This window comes from Bos taurus, chromosome 8 (assembly GCF_002263795.3).
Source record: "Bos taurus isolate L1 Dominette 01449 registration number 42190680 breed Hereford chromosome 8, ARS-UCD2.0, whole genome shotgun sequence".
Classification (NCBI taxonomy): domain Eukaryota; kingdom Metazoa; phylum Chordata; class Mammalia; order Artiodactyla; family Bovidae; genus Bos; species Bos taurus.
In genome coordinates, this window is record NC_037335.1 from 106,334,644 (window position 1) to 106,353,913 (window position 19,270).

Here is a 19,270-nt window from a genome sequence, read left to right on the forward strand (position 1 = left end):
CAAATTTGGAAAACTCAGCAGTGGCCACAGGACTGGAAAAGGTCAGTTTTCATTCCAATCCCAAAGAAAGGCAATCTCAAAGAATGCTCAAACTACCACACAATTGCACTCATCTCACACGCCAGTAAAGTAATGCTCAAAATTCTCCAAGCCAGGCCTCAGCAATATGTGAACTGTGAACTTCCTGATGTTTAAGCTGGTTTTAGAAAAGACAGAGGAACCAGAGATCAAATTGCTAACATCCGCTGTATCATCGAAAAAGCAAGAGACTTCCAGAAAAACATCTATTTCTGCTTTATTGACTATGTCAAAGCCTTTGACTGTGTGGATCACAATAAACTGCAGAAAATTCTGAAAGAGATGAGAATACCAGACCACCTGACCTGCCTCTTGAGAAAGCTATATGCAGGTCAGGAAGCAACAGTTAGAACTGGACATGGAACAACAAACTGATTCCAAATAGGAAAAGGAGTATGTCAAGGCTGTATATTGTCACCCTGCTTATTTAACTTCTATGCAGAGTACATCATGAGAAACGCTGGGCTGGAAGAAGCACAAGCTGGAATCAAGATTGCTGGGAGAAATATCAATAACCTCAGATATGCAGATGATACCACCCTTATGGCAGAAAGTGAAGAACTAAAGAGCCTCTTGATGAAAGTGAAAGAGTAGAGTGAAAAAGTTGGCTTAACATTCAACATTCAGAAAATTAACATCATGGCATCCGGTCCCATCACTTAATGGCAAATAGATGGAGAAACAGTGGAAACATTGGTTGACTTTATTTTTATGGGCTCCAAAATCACTGCAGATAGTGATTGCAGTCATGAAATTAAGAGAGGCTTACTCCTTGGAAGGAAAGTTATGACCAACCTGGACAGCATATTAAAAAGCAGAGATGTTACTTTGTCAACAAAGGTCCATCTAGTCAAGGCTATGGTTTTTCCAGTGGTCATGTATGGATGTAAGAGTTGAACTATAAAGAAAGCTAAGTGCAGAAGAATTAATGCTTTTGAACTATGGTGTTGGAGAAGACTCTTGAGAGTCCCTTGGACCGCAAGGAGATCCAACCAGTCCATCCTAAAGGAGATCAGTCCTGTGTGATCATTGTAAGGACTGATGCTGAAGCTGAAACTCCAATACTTTGGCCAACTGATGAGAAAAGCTGACTCATCTGGGAACACCCTGATGCTGGGGAAGATTGAGGGCAGTAGGAGAAGGGGATGACCGAGGATGAGATGGTTGGATGGCATCACGGACTCAATGGACGTTGAGTTTGGGTAAACTCCGGGAGTTGGTGATGGACAGGGAGGCCTGCTGTGCTGTGGTTCATGGGGTTGCAAAGAGTCAGACATGACTGAGCAACTGAAATGAACTGAACTATTTGCCCTTAGCATCTACCAGGCACCATGATACTTTTTAATGCAACAGAAGAAAATTCATCTCCAAATCTATGAGGCAGGTCCAAGGCCCATTACACAGAGGAGAGAACTGAGGGATACGATAGGTAGATAACTTGCCCAAGGCTCAAGGCACCCAGAGAAGCAACATGATAGGTGCCCTTGACTGTCCATCATGTATGGGTGGAATCCTTTTATGCAATTTGGGGGACTAGGGAGCATAGATGGCCACATACCTAGATTAGTTGCCGTTATGTTCACGAGGGAACCTCCATCCTCTCCAGGGCGTGCTCCAAGCTCATGGATATGCCCTTAATCACTTGCTGGGAATACATGCTTGCACCCTAAATTCCCTCCAAGGTTGCAATCTTGAACTTGCTACTTTGTTGTCCTTAAAAAGCACTCATGGTTGAGGAATTATATTCCCAGGTGATGGCCTGAAATGTGCTCTATTTGAGAGCATATTTTACCACAGTGAGCCGTGGACCTCAAAGCACATTTTACCACAGCGAAATCTGCACATTTTACACACAGTGAAAGCACATTTTACCACAGTGAACCTTGGACCTCAGCCACAAGGTCTAAGCCCTGTAACGGGTCCTGCCTCAGCATTTTCATGTCTTCTTACATTGAGTGTCATCTTGAGAAAAAAATTATGCATTCAAGCATCAATACCGATTCTCTCTGTAGAAAACACAAAACATTGTCTAGAGAGTTGCAGGGAGTCCTGTTTACAGGAACCAACAGGAGAACTCCATCTGGTCTCTGTATCAGGTAAATAGGATCTCCCGGGCCAGTGCTGGTTTTACCCGCTCAGACTCTGTGCATCTTACTGCTGAGCATGTTCCATTTTGCAGTTTGGTTGCTAAGAATCTCTGAGTTAAGCTGTCAGCCCCTTAGAATACGCAACACAGCATGGCGCGAATTACCGAGCACACATCTGAGCGGAGTCGGAATCAGTTTCTTTACTCTGATTTTCCTTTCGATTTGATTTTTTATTGTGATGGATTTAAAAAAAGAAACGCATAAACTTACAAAACCATCTCTGAATCCTCTGAGGACTGGGGCAAGACAGAGAGAAATAGAGAATGGGTAGACAGGGTATCGGATGCCAGGTTCAGGATTAACTGGACCAGGACCAGGTTGAAGAAGAAGATTTAGAGTCTGTCATGAAGCACAAGAGCTGCTTCCCAGATTTCCCCCCTACAAACCCTGGTTCAGGAACCTTCTCCTGGATTCTGTTACCTTTGCTGCGGCGACGGCTGCGGTACTGCTCTGTGTAGAACGTCAGCTGCGTTTCATCGTCTGCCTCTGACCCGGACGTCCCCTTGGTTCTCCCAAAGCTGATGCCCCCTGTGCAAGAAGCACAATCCATCAGTCACTGCAGGCCTCCAGAAGTGAAATCCCCCATCCATCCCGAAGACCAGCAACCCCACCCCCAAGTGACCCAAGTCTCTGTAAATCCCAAGTGATCCAGGAGTTGGCATGATTTATAGAAGGAGTTCAGGCTCTGCAGTGATGCGGGCCTGGGTTCTCACCACAGCTTGGCAGCCTCGGGGCTGTGTGACCTTGAGGAGATGCCTCCCTTTTCTGAGTCCTGGGTCCTTTCTTTCTAAAATAGGGGAAAAGCTATTAATCTTATGGGGTTGCTTTGAAGATTAAAGGAGGTACAACGTGTAAACTCCCTGGTCCTGGGTGGGTACCAGGTAACTGATAGGTGCACTGTTGCTTTGAATGATAGATCTGCCTCTAAAAAAGCATTCCAGGTGACTAAATTTCACACACACATTTCAGTCCAGTGCTTACTCTATGCCAGGCCCAGAGCCAGACTCAGGGGAAACAAAGAGAGATACCGCCTGGTCCTTGCCAGCCAGGGGATCATAAGCTAGTCATGGGGACAAATGGATCCTAAGGAGCCTTTAACCTAATTCATGGCCATGTTTCCCACACAGTGAGATGCTGGGAATACAGGAGAGAGCAATTCATCCCAACACGGAGGACCTGGGAAGGCTTTATGGGCAGGGGGTAGATTTAGGGCAGGGCTGGAAGGATGGATGGGCTTCAGGAGCAGAAACTGGATGTGGGAGGAGGGGTAAGAGCTGGAGCATCCCTGGCGGGGGAGGGGAGTGTGGGTGGGAGGAGGAGGCGCTGCAGCAGAGTGCTGGCTGGGCAGGGTCTGCCAGTGCCCCCCAGGGGAAGCCCCCGAGTGCCACACTGAGCACCCTGGAGCTTAATTTGGGATGTCACGGAAGGTTCAAGAGGGAATGCAGACTGTGCTTTAAGCACAAAGTGTCAAGTGCTGTGTATGAGCTTTGCAGCCATCATCTCACCCCAAATTCAAAGCCCTCTTGGGAGGGAAGCATCATGACACCCACTTGACAGATGAAGGAACCAGGGTCCAGAAAAGGAAAGTGATTTGAGAACAGGGAGTGAAGTCAGACTTGGTATGTGGGTGTGACTGATGGCCAAGCTCAAGTTTTTAACCAGTGTCGCATCGCCCCTCAGTGTAACGCTCTGTAAAATGGGAACAAAATGGAATACATGTCCTGCTCCTTCCTGGAGGCAGTGTGTTGCAATGGACGGAGGAAAGAAAGGGACATGAACATCTGATCACTGTTCCCATGTGTCTTTAGCCACGAGCTGCCCCTGCCCTTTAGCACAAATCCTCCCAATTCCCAGCAACTAAGAGCTGGACCTGAAGACAGCAGGGGACCCCAGAGTCAACCAGATGCAATTCCCCCATGTAAGGGCTCTTTTTCGAAATGGAGTTGGCAGAAGCCCCATGGAGATTCTGGAAGCAGTGGAAGAACAGAGGTCTCAGAGGCCAGTAGGCTTTTAAAATTGCCATTAAAATATTTTACTGTTATAGAAAAGGGAAGAAGGAAGGAAGGAGGAAGGGAGGGAGGGAGGCAGAGAGCTGGAAGGAGGGAGAGAGAAAGAGGGTCTTTGGTTCACCCACACATAATGTTTAGCCAAGGGGAAAATGAGGGCATGAGATGAAATAGCTGCCTTATGGACAGGAAGCATCTGTCACGCTTCCTGCTGTGTTTGGGCGGCAGAGAAAAAGGAAGGGATTTGCCTGTCAGGAGTCTACCCCATGCCCTTTAATGCCACTGCAGTAGTTTTAACCATCCCAGCTAAACCCTCTCTCCCTTCCTCTCTCCTCTTCTTTCTCATCTTTGCTCCTTTCCCAAACAAATGGCATGTTATGGTGAATGGGGCAAGACAGGCTTCAGGCAGGAGTCTTTCATACTGGGACAGCCTAGCTGTGATGGGGGCAGTGGGAAGTGGAGGCTGGAACAGTCACCAGGCAATAGTAAGAAAAGCCAACCCTTCCGTAGCGCTGGCTCTCTGCCGGGCACAGTTCTAAACCCTTGGCTTGCATTGCCTTGTTCAATCTTTGCAATAACCCTAGGAAGTAGGTCGGAGAAGACAATGGCACCCCACTCCAGTACTCTTGCCTGGAAAATCCCATGGATGGAGGAGCCTGGTAGGCTACAATCCATGGGGCCGCGAAGAGTTGGGACACGACTGAGCGACTTCATTTTCACTTTTCACTTTCATGCATTGGAGAAGGAAGTGGCAACCCACTCCAGTGTTCTTGCCTGGAGAATCCCAGGGGCAGTGGAGCCTGGTGGGCTGCCATCTATGGGGTCGCACAGAGTTGGACACAACTGAAGCGACTTAGCAGCAGCAGCAGGAAGTAGGTGAATACTTTCCTTCCCATTTTAATGGGTGAAGAAATCAAGGCAGGAGGAAATTTAGTAATCTTCCCAGGGTCACACAGCTGGGAAGTTGTAGACCCACAATTCAAATCCAGCTGGTGGCTGCCATCTCTTCCCCTGGTCCCTAGGCTGATGTACAATAAAATATGAGTAAAGATTTCATTTAATGTCCACAGTCATCCCTGTAAGGAAGGCATTATGAACCTTGTTTTGCAGATGAATAAGCCATTCCGCAGAGAGGTGATGAGAGGTGCTGAGTGAGGGAGCTGGAGTGAAACGAGGTCTGCCTGCAAAGCCTGCCTCACAGCTAACCTCATGTGGGGAAGTGCATGTGTTTGTGTGTGCATGTGAGTGTGTGCATGTGTGTGTGGTGTGTGCATGTGTGAGTGTGCACATGTGTGTGTAGTGTGTGCTTGTGTGTGTGCATGAGTGTGAGTGTGTGTGGTGTGTGCGTGTGTGCGGTATGCATGTAAGTGTGTGTGTGTGTGGAGTGTGCGTGAGTGTGTGCATGTGTATGCGTGCATGTGTGAGTGTGTGTATGGTGTGTGCGGGCGTGTGAGTGTGTGTTTGTGTGTGTGTGGTGTGCACAGAGGAAGCAAAACTTGGTGATCTGACCGCTGAGGATTAGCAGAGCTGTCACTTGCCCCCAGCATCAGAGCACATTTTACACTTTTTACAGCTCCTCTGTGGAACCTCAGCATCTGTACTATCGGCAGGAACTCTGATGAGGCTCATGTAGATCCTGCATCTCCATCATTCCACATGTCCACATACTCTGAGACCATGCTCCTGGCTTCTCCAGGACCCCGCTCCGTTCTGACACCCCTGACCCTCACCTCTCTCCTGTAGGTATTAAGGCACCATGTTCAGAATAGGAACTGATGCCAAGAGAGCCTGCCTCTCCATCAACCTGCCCCCCCTCCAAATATAACACGAGCCACACATGCAACTTTAAGTGTTCTATTAGCCACATGAAAAAAGTAAAAAAGTAAACAGATAAAATTCATTTTCAGAATATATTTGAGTTGACCAATATATTCAAAATATCATCTTAACTTCTTATTTCCATAAAATTATCACTGGGCTTCCTAGATGGTGCTATTGGTAAAGAATCTGCCTGCCAATGCAGGAGACATAAGAGACACAGGTTCGATCCTTGGGTTGGGAAGATCCTCTGCAGAAGAAAATAGCACCCCATTCCAATATCCTTACCTGGAGAATCCCATGGACAGAGGAGCCTGGCGGGCTACAGTCCATGAGCTTGCAAAGAGGTGGACATGACTGAGCATCTGAGCCACACACATTTGCTTTTTCTGGGCTTCCCTGATGGCTCAAATGGTAAAGAATCTGCCTGCAATGCAGGTAGACCAGAGTTCAATGCCTAGGTTAGGAAGATCCCTGGGGGAAGGGAATGGATGCCAACTCCAGTGTTCTTGAAATTTTTTATATAACTTTCACAAATGTTCAAAATCCAGTGTATATTTTATGCTCACAGCACATCTCAACCACAGATGAGCCACATTTCAAGCGCCCATCATATCAGCACATCCTGGGGCACTTAAATGACACTTATTCCAGAATATAATTAAGGGCCCGAATCTGGAGATATGAATAAGCCACGGGCCCCACTAAGGTGCTTCATCTTTTTTTTTTCTTTTTCTTTTAATGAGACTTGAATGAAAAATGGTGTGGCTCAGATCCCATTAAAAGACAACAGTCACTGTCTCTACCCTCAGGCACTGAAAGGCAAGGAGGTTTCTAGATTGGTTTAATCTAAGAGTCATGAGAGGCAACGCATGTCTGTACAAAGACATTAGTGTACTGGAGTCAGATATGAGTTCTAACTCCACACCCCAGTGATGAGCTGGGAGGGGAGGCTTGGGGAAGCCACCCAACCTCTCTGCATTCTTCTTTAAAAAAAATGGGACAGTAACTCTCAGCTCCCACGGTCATTATGAGGAAAATGATACGCTGTATGTAAACAGTTAGCACAAAGACCAAAGCAGCGTGGAAGGGCACATTCCTCATTAATTCAACACTCGCCTGAGCTCAGGAGACGAAATGGAGATGCCCCTGGGTGGGAGGGGTGGCTCCCTGCCTTCTGTGACATTGTAAGAAGGTGGCAGCCACCCAAGGCATATAGCCTCCGAGTGTCCAGAGGAGCTGCAAGGGGCCACAGGCCAATTACAGACTGCCTTGGAGATGATTCAGACAAATGGAAAAGGGCCCCCTCTGCTAGCATTTTAATATGCAATTGGTGATACAGTGAACTAAAGTGCAGCCATTAATTATACAGGGCTGTGCAAGTATTTCTATTTAGGGGCTGAGAGAAAGTGAGAATGGTCAGAGGCTGGCGACAGGGAAGGAGAGGAGACAGCAGTTCCTCCGCCTTGTCCCTCAGGCCCCTGGTCTTCCCAGTCTTGAGTGGCCTGGGATGGAGCATGAAGAAGACCGTCAAAGCACCTGCCATGGCGGGATAAGCACTGCTCTGGCACCTTCTGTACAATTACCCATCCACACTTCATACAGCGTCTGAGAGGTAAGAATCCATTTTACTGAGGGGCAAACTCAGACGGTAAAGAATCTGCCTGCAATGCAGGAGACCCAGGTTCGATACCTGGGTCAGGAAGATTTCCTGGAGAAGAAAACGGCAACCCACTCCATTATTCTTGCCTGGAGAATCCCATGGACAGAAGAGCCTGGTGAGCTACAGTCCATGGGGTCTCAAAGAGTCGGACCTGACTGAGCGACTAACAAACCAACCTTCAGAACCTCAACACTGCTTATCTAAGATCACACAAATGACAAGCTCTGAACCTGGCTTCTGTCTGATTCAGCCTCTTTGGTGGTCCAGTGGTTGAGAATCCACCTGTCAATGCAGGGGACATGAGTTCAGTCCCTGGTCCAAGAAGATTCTACATGCCCCAGGGCAGTTAAGCAAGTGCGCACAGCTACTAAACCCGAGTACCCCAGAGCCCATGCTCGCAGTAAGAGAAGCCACCAGAATGAGAGGCTCGTGCAGCATAACTAGAGGGCAGCCCCCAGTCTCCGCTTAGAGAAAGCCCTGGCACAGCAGCCAAGACCCGGCACAGCCAAAACAAGAAAAACATCCCTTCGTCATCAGGGAAATGCAGACCAAAGGCACAGTGAGGTAGATACCACTTCACATGCACTAAGGTGGCCACAGTCGAATTAATGAGAAAATAACAGGTGCTGGAAAAGGATATAGAGAAACCGGAACCCATATACATTGCTAGTGGGAATGCACAATGGTGCAAAAATGGTGGGACACAGTTTATCCGTTAGCTCCTCAAGATGTTAAACATACCAAACTACCACATGACCCAGGAACCCTCAGCATATCTGACAGAACTGGAGAGGGCATTCAAATAGACACTGGAACGTGAATATTCAGAGCAGCACCACTTACTATAGCCTATAGTGGAAACAACCCAAATGTCCATCAGCTGATGGACAGATAAACAAATATGGTGTATTCATACGACGCAATATCATCGAGCCACACAAAGCGATGTCGACATGCTCCAACAAACATGCGTGGACCTTGTGTGCAACATTTTGTAACTTAGCAAAACACTTTGCCAAGTGAAAGAAACCAGGCATAAAAAGGCTTATGTTACATGATTCCAGGTAGAGAAAACCTCTGAAATAAGTAAACACGTAGAGACAGAAAACAGTGATTGTCAGGGCTGGGCAGAGAGAAGAGAGGAACAGGGAGTTATTGCTACTGAGCATGGGGTTTGCTTTTGATATATTGCAAATGGCTCAGAACTAAATAGGGTGACAGTCGCACAACCCTGGGGATGCATTAAATGGCAATGAATCACACACCTTTAAATAGTTCATCATTAATTTGATGTTACATGAATTTTACCTCAATAAATAAAGTGTTGAAAAAAAAGAGAAAGAGAGAGAGACACACCCTCTGTTTGCTCTGTAACATCACATGACTCATGATAAAGCCACGGGATGGGGAATTGTGAGCGCAGCGTGGAGACATCACAGTGCTAGTGCTAAGTCGCTTCAGTCATGTCCGACTCTTTGTGACCCCGTGGACTGCAGCCCGCCAGGCTCCTCTGTCCATGGGATTCTCCAGGGAAGAGTACTGGAGTGGGTTGCCATGCCCTCCCAGATCTTCCCGACCCAGGGATCGAACCCCGGTCTCTTATGTCTCGTCCACTGGCAGGTGGGTCCTTAACCACTAGCTCCACCTGGAGACGGCACAGAGCCGCAATAAAAGACCCAGGCTCAGGCACCTTGAGTCCTGGACCCAGAGTTTGAGGTTACAGGGTGTGATCCGTCAGTCTGTCCTTGACCCAGTGGTCACCTCAAATAATCACAACACCCATTTGTGTGTTCATTCATCCAACACTAAGTGCCCACTCTGTAGCAAACACTGTTCGGAGCCCTGAGGGAGGAAAAGCAACGAATAAAACAGACAAAGCTTCCCAACTTCTAGACATTTCCTTTTGGATAAGGAAGCAATTCAAATATTCCAAGCATGACGCTGAGCTCTCTGCATGGGAATTATCTCAAATTTGCTGACAAATAAACTGAGACATTCAGAAGTTTTTAGAGGCTTCTTTCTAAAATGACATAGATAATTGGTGGCAAAGAGAGATCTGACTCCAGGTTTGCTCTGGAACAAACCAGGGCATCTGAACAACTTGAAAGCCAAATTATGGAAAAGGCTGGAGCAGTTGTTAGCATGAACAGTCTTTCCCGGGCCTGAGAATTAACTCACTGCAAATCTGCTTTCTCACACTGGGCTGCCCTGTCCACAAACCTGCTCTGCCAGCCCCTGGTAGGCCCACCCCGCCACACTCTATCTCCCTCGCTCTTGGTATCATGATGGATGGTGGTGACATGTTAAATTATTTAGACTCCGTGTCTTCCTCGAGCTGGTGACAGCGATATTGCATTTTTAGATTGCCCAGAACTGTGCTAGATAGAAAAATATGTAGCTTGGAAATGCAAAACCCATCTGACCCCCAACTGTCCAAGGAATACAAACTGTACCAGTCGTGGGAAGAGGACAAAAGTAGCTAAACTTCCCGTGCCCCCTAAACCACACAGCTCACAACTGCTCTGAGCTCTAGGGCTAAACCACAGACGTTCGTGGAGGTGCTCTGACCACAACTGCCACTTGTCATCAGGTACCACTAAAGGCCAGGCACAGTGCCAGGCACTTCACTCAGAGGTGACTCACATACCCCTAGTCCTCCAATCAATCACCATCTGCTCACCTAGAGTCAAATAGGGAATATCAAAGCCTGTCCTAGATTCCTTTATGACAACTTGACAGATACTGAGAAATATTTTTCAATGACTCCCAGAGCTATCTATTTTAACTATGTGTAAGCAAATCGTCCATCAGACCACAGTTAAACATCTACTCATTCAAAGCTAGTTCTTCCAGTGAGGAATGATTATTTCTAAACCAGGATGTCAAGGTGCAGGGCGGGGCAGGTGGGGGGGTTGATTAAACAGAAGAAATGATATATATTGAAAAAAAAACAAAAACAAAAACAGAGTCTGGGAGAGACGACACTCCTTGTCTGTAATCACACAGCCAGGAAGTGGCAGGACCTGAATTTGAACCCAGGTTTATCTGACCCACAGAGAAGATTCTGTAGCATGATTAGGACTCGTGCTGAACTTTTTAAAAATTTTACTTATTTATTTGAATGTGCTGGGTCTTCATTGCTGTGCGGGCTTTTTCTCTCCTTGAGGCTAGTGGGGGCTTCCCTCTAGTTGCAGGGTGTGGGCTTATTGCAGTGGCTTCTCTTGTTGCAGAGCTCAGACTCTAGAGCACAGGCTCAGTAGCTGTAGTGCATGGGCTGAGTGGTATCACGGCATGCAGGATCTTCTCGGACCAGGGACATAAGCCATGTCTCCTGCACTGGCAGGTGGATTCTTCACCACTGAGCCACCAGGGAAGCCCCTCATGTTGGAATTTTAAAAATTGATATTTATGGCTAAAAATATCTTTATGGTAAAGGAAAATTAAACATGATTACTTGTAATTTCAGAAAAATGTGCTTGCTGTGCTTAGCCACTCAGTCGTGTCTGACTCTTTGTAAACCTATGGACTGTAGCCCGCCAGGCTCCTCTGTCCATGGGGATTCTCCAGGCAAGAAGACTGGAGTGGGTTGCCATGCCCTCCTCCAGGGGATCTTCCCAATCCAGGGATTGAATCCAGGTCTCCTGCATTGCAGGCGAATTCTTTACCAGCTGAGCTACCAGGGAAGCCCCTCAGGAAAAAAAAAAAAAATATATATATATATATATATGTGTGTGTGTATAACTTAGAAGCCCATTTATAGGGGACTATTTAAAAACGGTGGCATATTTCTAACACAGACTTTCATGAGATCATTAAATACAGTGATGTAAACCTCTATTTATTGACACGCAAACCTCTTCATGATATATTGTTGGGTGGAAAGTATACAGACAATAAATCAAGTTTTTAAGTGCTAGTCACTTAGTCATGTCCAACTCTTTGTGACCCCATGGACTGTAGCCCCCAGGTTCCTCTGTCTGTGGAAATCTCCACGCAAGAATATTGGAGTGGGTTCCCATTACCTTCTCCAGAGGATCTTCCCGACCTAGGGATTGAACCTGGGTCTCCTGCATTGCAGGCACGTTCTTTACTGCCTGAGCCATCAGGCAGACAATGCAAAGAGGAATTTTACTTGTGTACATTTATACACACTTACTGATTTTTAGTCTGAATTCCACTGAGTGTGTGTAATAAAAAATAAATAGATTTTAATTTAAAAAATAAAGAAGAGGAAAGTAAAAGTCATTCTCAGATGTTCATGATCTAGGGTTATGAACCAAGCTTAAAAAAGCATACGGCAAAACTCTAAGTGCAAAATGATCCTACTCTGTTTTAAAATACACATACATATAAAATATGTAAATATATGCATATATATGTACATATACAGACATGCATAATAAGATATTGAAAGAAATATATTAAGGTGTTCTAGTGGTTATTCCCTGGGTAGTAAAATTTGGAGTATTTAAAAAAATTTTTTCTTATTATTGCTTATCTGCATTTTATAATTTCCCTCCAGTGAACATCTAATGCTTAGTCATTGTAAAACGTAATAAAAGTTACATTTATTTTAAAAAATAGATTGTCTTTATTGCTTCAGTTTAAGCTATTCCTCATTTGACCTTTAGTGTTACATGACCATCTAGACCTAGTGATTATTCCACTATCCACGAAAAGATAAATCTCAATCTATCCCCAGATTTTGGCTTAAAGAACTGCCTTTGGAGAAGCTTTCTAATTAAGCTTAACTCAGCTTATCTCATGAAAGTATAGCTTTGTCTCTGGAATATCCCATTGTTTCCTGGGAGGGGTGGGGTGGGGGAGGGAGGGGCTGGATATTCCAAAGTTATCCATAACAAAATCTCTCCATCCACATTCTCTTTGAAAATGTGACTTCTGCCTCTCCCCTATCAAAGGTAGCAGCTAATGTCTCTCTCCTTGAATGTAGGCTGACTTAGTTATGTGTTTTTAATAAAGAGACTTGACTCTGCAAAAACTTCTAGGACTGGATAATAAAAGGCGAGACAGTTTCTGTCTGGCTCTCTTGATACACTGATTCTCTAGATACTTACTCCCTCTTTGTAAACCTGCTCCTGCATTGTGATAAGTCTTAGCCACAAGGAGAGGCCAATTTTAAGTGCTTCAGTCAATGGTCACAGCTGAATCCAGCTTTCAAGACATCTTGAAGTGTCTTAGTGCAGGTGGAAAAAATGTGAGACAGGCTTCTAGTTGATTCTAGCCTCCAGCCATCTGGGTCACCCACAAGTGTTTGAGTATTTTCAGCTTGACCATTGTGAAATTGAGACTACCTTCTCTTTGTTTATAAAATTTTTGATTCTAGAACCCATGAGCATAATAAGATCGTTGTTGTCTTAAGGACCTCAATTTGGGTATATTATGCAGCAGTAGGTAACCAGAACACTCCCCTAGTCTAGTCCTAGAAAAATATCCATACTCCTTTCAATCTGTCCCCATATGGCAACCCTGGGCAATGGAAAGATGAAGTGGGTGTCCCAGAGACCCAAGTTCTAAAGCTGTCCTGTTACCAACAAACTGAGAGATTTTTAAAAGGCATTACCACCTAGTAAATACTACATACCAACCCTTTACTTTCTTCCCACAGATAGTAACTCATTTGATTCTCACAATAACTGGATGAGGTACTGTTATCCCCATTTGAAAGGTAAAGAGATTGAGTCAAAGACACTACAGATGACTTTCTCAAGGTCAAATAGCTCATAAATGGCAGAGACTAAATACAGTGGCGGGCCCAAAAGGCACAATAGGATAAAGGAGCAGATTCAGGTTTGTGAGGCTGGCCAAGAATGAAACTCCCCATAATTTGCCCTCTAGATTCTGTCAATGGAGAAGGAAATGGCAACCCACTCCAGTGTTCTTGCCTGGAGAATCCCATGGACGGAGAAGCCTGGTGGGCTGCCGTCCATGGGGTCGCACAGAGTCGGACACGACTGAAGCGACTTAGCAGCAGCAGCAGCAGTAGCAGATTCTGTCAAGTGCTTTGGAATCACAGGCTCAGTTTGTTCCATGGCCCCATACAATGGCTTTTCAGCTGCTGGAAGATTGCTCATGTGCCCATTTATAATCTTTCCACCCAAGCAAAATATTCCTGCTAACACCTTCATTCTTTATATGATACATTTTACAAAAATTATGATTTTTCAGATTACAGATTCAATGCACATTTATTGTAGAAAATTAGAAATAAAAAGTAAAAAAGCACAAAGAAGAAAATAATAACCAAGTCAAATATTATCACTACCAGTTGATCTTTCCTACTTCTAGTTTTTATCTTTCTTATGCATATGTTTTTACAACTGGATTTTATTGTCTTGTATTCATGTCTTACATGAATACATCTTGTGAGTTTTGTTCAAAATATCTAAGCATATATTGATTTATTCACTGACGTCAGAAATATACATTGGGATCCAATTATATGCTTGGCATTTCTGCTATTACATAAATTATATATATCAAATGTGTGTGCATATGCACACATCTATATCTGTGTGTGTGTGCATGTGTGTGTGTGCGCGTGTGTGCACGCTGAGTTGCTTCAGTTGTGTCCGACTCTGCGACTCTATGGACTGTAGCCTGCCAGGCTCCTCTGTTCATGGGATTTTCCAGGCAAGAATACGGGAGTGGGTTGCTATGCCCTCCTTCAGGCAATCTTCCAGACCCAGGGATCGAATCTGCATCTACTGCGGCTCCTGCATTGCAGGCAGATTCTCTACCACTGAGCCACCAGGAAAGTCCCATTATCTATATATGCACCTAGATTTATATGTATTCAATATAATCATCTATGCATATATAGATGCCTATAATGACCAAAGTGTTAATAGCGATTTTCCCTGAATACTGAGATTTTCTTTTGGTTTACCTTTTTTTCTTAATGAATTGAGATTGCTTGTGGAATTAAAATAAACCTAAATAAAATATATCACATTACCCCATGTCATTAAACATTGACCCCAATATCATTTAACACCTCAAATATATTCTACTCCATCAATGTATTATATTTTAATCAATTCTCTGTTGTTTAAATTTTATATTATTTACAATTTTTCACCATAATATTGCATCATGCACTCCTAAAGATAAACCCTTCTACACATCCCTAAGCAACCATGTGTAGAATTTTCTTGAGATTAAAGAGATGAATTGGTGGGTCAAAGGGCATTGAGTTAGCTAAAGGTTTTTTGATCCATATTGTCAAGATGTTGTCCAGACAGGTTATACCAACTTCACCCTGATCAGCTGTATACAGGAGCAATTATTTCACTATTTCTATAACACCGAGGATTGCATCATTGTTTTCCAATCTTATTCATTTTGATGTGCATCCCACATTTCAAATTCATTTTGTCAGATTCTTTTCAACACAGTCCAGTGCACTCAACTCCTTTTTGAACTTCTGTGTCCAGAACCAGGCATGATAATCCAGATGTGTTCTGACCTACACCAAGCAGAAATGGACTATTACCTCCCTTTCTCTGAACAGGAGACTTCTAATAATGCAGCCCAGGGCTGCTTCCACTTTATTGGCAGCTGACTTGTATTCAATATGCCCTTGCTTCTTTGTTCACTTGCACTGCAAATAAATCTGGTATTTCCCATCATATACTTGCAAATTTTATTTTTCTAAAACCAAAGTAAAGAACATTCCGTATTATCAAATTGTACCTGTATATTTTGGCCCTTTTTTTCTAGTGTCTCAGATATTTTTGGTCCTAAATATGTGATTTCATGTTTTCTCTATTCCATAACTATGGAAAGGATCAGGAGGTAAGAAAAGAAATGAAGAGTTACTGAGTGTCTACAGCATGTCAAGTTACAGACTAGACGTTTATGTAAGTTAAAAGCATATAGTACATTTAAGAGTATAATGAAGTTGATGTTGATATCTTCATTTCAAATATTAGGAACCTGAGGTGTACAGGGATTCTTTGTCTTTGGCAAGTCCATACAGCCAATACAGACTAGAGATGGATTGGCAAGTCTAACAGTGGACCTTGCTATTATTCCCTGGGTTCCAAGCCAGGCTTTTGCTTATTTAAGGCAAGGACATCAATGTCAATATTTAGATATCTATGTAATGGTATCTCCTGTGCAACAAATCTATCCAAAGTAGAACTGCAGTTTACCTGGCATGATTTATTCTTAGTGAACCCAAGATGACTCCTAGAGCTCCCAACTTCTGACCCCACAACTCATTATATAAATCTGACCAACTGACCTTATTGCCCTTGAGAATCAAAGTCAAGTTCCAAACATGCTTTGCCACCTATTTGAAATCAGAATATGTCCTTCCAGAAGTCTGCGAGTTTCTCTGCCTACCTTGATTCCTTGAAGAGAATAAGTAACCGTTATTCTGAAAATATATCTTCATATTATTTTAGCTCTGGAAAAGTAATTTCCTTGGATTTGGAGACTGAACTTGAGGAATACACTCCAAAATAAGTACCTAGTACCTTCTCTTGCGGTAGAACCTCACTCCTTTTGAAATATCTTTATTCTCCCTTTACAGTTTTCAGATTTTATTTATTTATTTATTAATATAAGTGACATGTCTGACAGATTCAGAATGAATGTAGTTTTCCACCTTCATCTGGTAATAAGGTTTCAGTCATTTCATCCAACGAGACAATCATTTTCTTGTCCTTACTGTTCCAAAAGCAATTTTAAAAGCTTGTTTTATTTCTGCTTGTTTTCTTTCAAATTTGCCCACCATGCACTGACAGATTTGAAGTCTCATCCTTTCTGGGAGTATTTTTATAAGTTTGGGCTAAACTGTTACACGTTCTTGGACTTTTTTCCATCTGTTAGTCTCCTGCACACACAGTTTCCTCTTCTATGCTTCCCAAATTCTTCCTTCGTTGTAATTCTCTGTGATTATTTGCTCAAAGTTTCATTTTTCAGAGTCTTCCTCTCTGTAATACATCTATTTTATTTTAGCGTCTCTGTCATAGAACCAGAAAAATCTATCCTCTGACATTAAAATATTACGTGTATATGTGTTCATAAATTCTTGGTTATAATTTTTCATCTCTTGAAATAGAAATGTTATTTCTTGGTTTAATAATATCCAGTGCTGGCAAGGGTTTTATGAAATGATCATTTTCCTAAATTGCTGCAAGCAGTGCAAATTTGTACAACCCTTTTGGGAAGCCATTTGGCAATATAAAAAAGACCTTAAAAAATGTCCAACCCTTTGGACCCACTTCTGGGAATTCACCCTAAGGAAATCATCCTAAATATAGGAAAGGCTTTAGACAGCATTATGCTCATTGAAATGCTATTTATAAATATAGAAAAGTGAAAAATCGTTTTATTACATGTCCAGCTTGAGGAGGAGTCATTAATTATTCTGGAATATTAAAAGGGTGTTGATGATGATAAGATGTTGTATAAAATATTTGTGTCAAACATTAATTTTGAGAAAGGGGGTAAAGAAACATAAATTCTATATCATAAAATGATAATCATCGAATATAGTAGAGATTCTCCCGATGGCATAAGAGAATCAGATCAGATCAGATCAGTCACTCAGTCATGTCCGACTTTTTGCAACCCCATGAATCGCAGCACGCCAGGCCTCCCTGTCCATCACCAACTCCCAGAGTTCACTCAGACTCACGTCCATAGAGTCAGTGATGCCATCCAGCCATCTCATCCTCTGTCGTCCCCTTCTCCTCCTGCCCCCAATCCCTCCCAGCATCAGAGTCTTTTCCAATGAGTCTACTCTTCACATGAGGTGGCCAAAGTACTGGAGTTTCAGCTTTAGCATCATTCCTTCCAAAGAAATCCCAGGGCTGATCTCCTTCAGAATGGACTGGTTGGACCTCCTTGCAGTCCAAGGGACTCATAAGAGAATAAGGTATTGTTAAATAGCAGGCCAACCCTCTTTCAGATAACAAGAATAAATTTTGGAACAAAAAAAAAATCCAAAAAGAAAACCAGCAAAAGAAAACAGAACCACTAGCAGAGGGTTCTGGAAAATAAATAAAAGCATGTATGCTTTAGGAAGGAGTTGAAACTTAGAGACAGTAGGCAGCACTGGGTAAACTTTCTATGTTTCAGACTTTGTCCTGAGGGTAGATCAGAGTTTCAGTGTGGCTCAGGCCAACAGCAACACCAGGACAAAGACTGCTATTATACTGGACTGAGGACTCAGCGAATCAGTCAACACTACCAAGAAATAAGAGCGAGATCCAAGAAAAAAGAAGAGACCTAGAGAAGGGTCTTGTAATCTGTGTGCTATCTCTGCCCACATTCCTAGCTGCCACTGAACCATGGTATGGATAAGGCAGACTCCAATCAGCTCAGCTGGAGAAAGAAATAATAGTAATAACTGAGATTTAAGCTGTTGGTCACCACAGGCAAAACAGTTGGAGTCTGGTCAAGTTCACTGCCTGCAAAACAACATTCAAATTCTTTGGAGAAACAGAATCCAAGAATTTTCATACAATAAATTCACAATTTCTAGAATTAAATCCAAAATTATTTAACATATGGTGACCCAGGAAATTTTTATCCATTCCCAAGGGAAAAGATAATCAGTGAAGGCCAATCTAAGGTGATCCAGATGAACATGAACCTTAAGATAACTACTATAATTGTGCTCAGTGGAATAAAAAAGAAGATAATTATAGTGAATAGAAAATATAAAAATTATGAGCAGGAAAATTATACATACAGCAAATGAAGGTTTGTAGAAGCAAAAAACTAAATGTGTAATTAAAAAAAAAAAAAAACATTGGATGGGCTAAACGGAATGGAAATAACAGAGGAAAGAATCATTGGTCTTAAAAACAGATTAATAGAAATTCTCTAACTGAAGAAGAGAGACACGAAAAATTGAAAAAAAAGCAAAAGTGTTTAAGGGACCCAAGGCACAATATCAAAAATTCTAAATATAGAGTCACAGAAGGCAGAGGGAGAACATAATAAAGTAATAATGGTTTAAATGTACCAAATTTAGTATAATATATGAACTAGCAAATCCATAAAGTTGAAGGAACATGATAAATATGAGAGAAAAAAGCCTATCCTTATAGTCAAGCAGCTAAAAATCAAATACAGACTCATCTTTGTTCTAGCCATTTCAATATGGCAAGAAAAAGAAATAAAAACACAGATTATAAAGGAAAAAATTACACAATATTTTTTTGCAGATGACATGACTGTTTAGAAAAAGAATCATAAAATATTGCAAAACAACTGTTAGAATAAATGACTTTGGCTTGAATGATGAAAGTTTAACATAAGAACCTTAATTGTATTTACATATATAGGCAACAAACAATTGGAAAATAAAATTTAAAAACACTTCCATGCAACAGTACAAGAAACTCTAAACTACTTATTAGTTAGTTTAGAAAAAGGCATGAAAGATCTCTTCAATGAAAACAACATAAAATTGCAAAAGGAAATTAAAGAAACCCTTAATAAATGGAGAAACATATTACATTTGTGGGTTGCAAGACTCAATATTGTAAAGATGTCACATACCCTCAGATTATCTATAG

General features: G+C 42.8%; 1 protein-coding gene across 4 annotated transcripts in view; it reads right to left on the reverse strand.

Annotated features, from left to right (window-relative positions):
* ASTN2 (astrotactin 2) overlaps positions 1-19,270 on the reverse strand; it is a 1,047,916-nt gene that overhangs the window by 691,981 nt on the left and 336,665 nt on the right. For all 4 annotated transcript variants that reach the window (XM_024996359.2, XM_024996356.2, XM_024996355.2 and 1 more), the window contains one exon: positions 2,646-2,753. In XM_024996359.2, the coding sequence (XP_024852127.1) occupies positions 2,646-2,753 (108 nt within the window). The remainder of the gene's footprint in view (positions 1-2,645; positions 2,754-19,270) is intronic.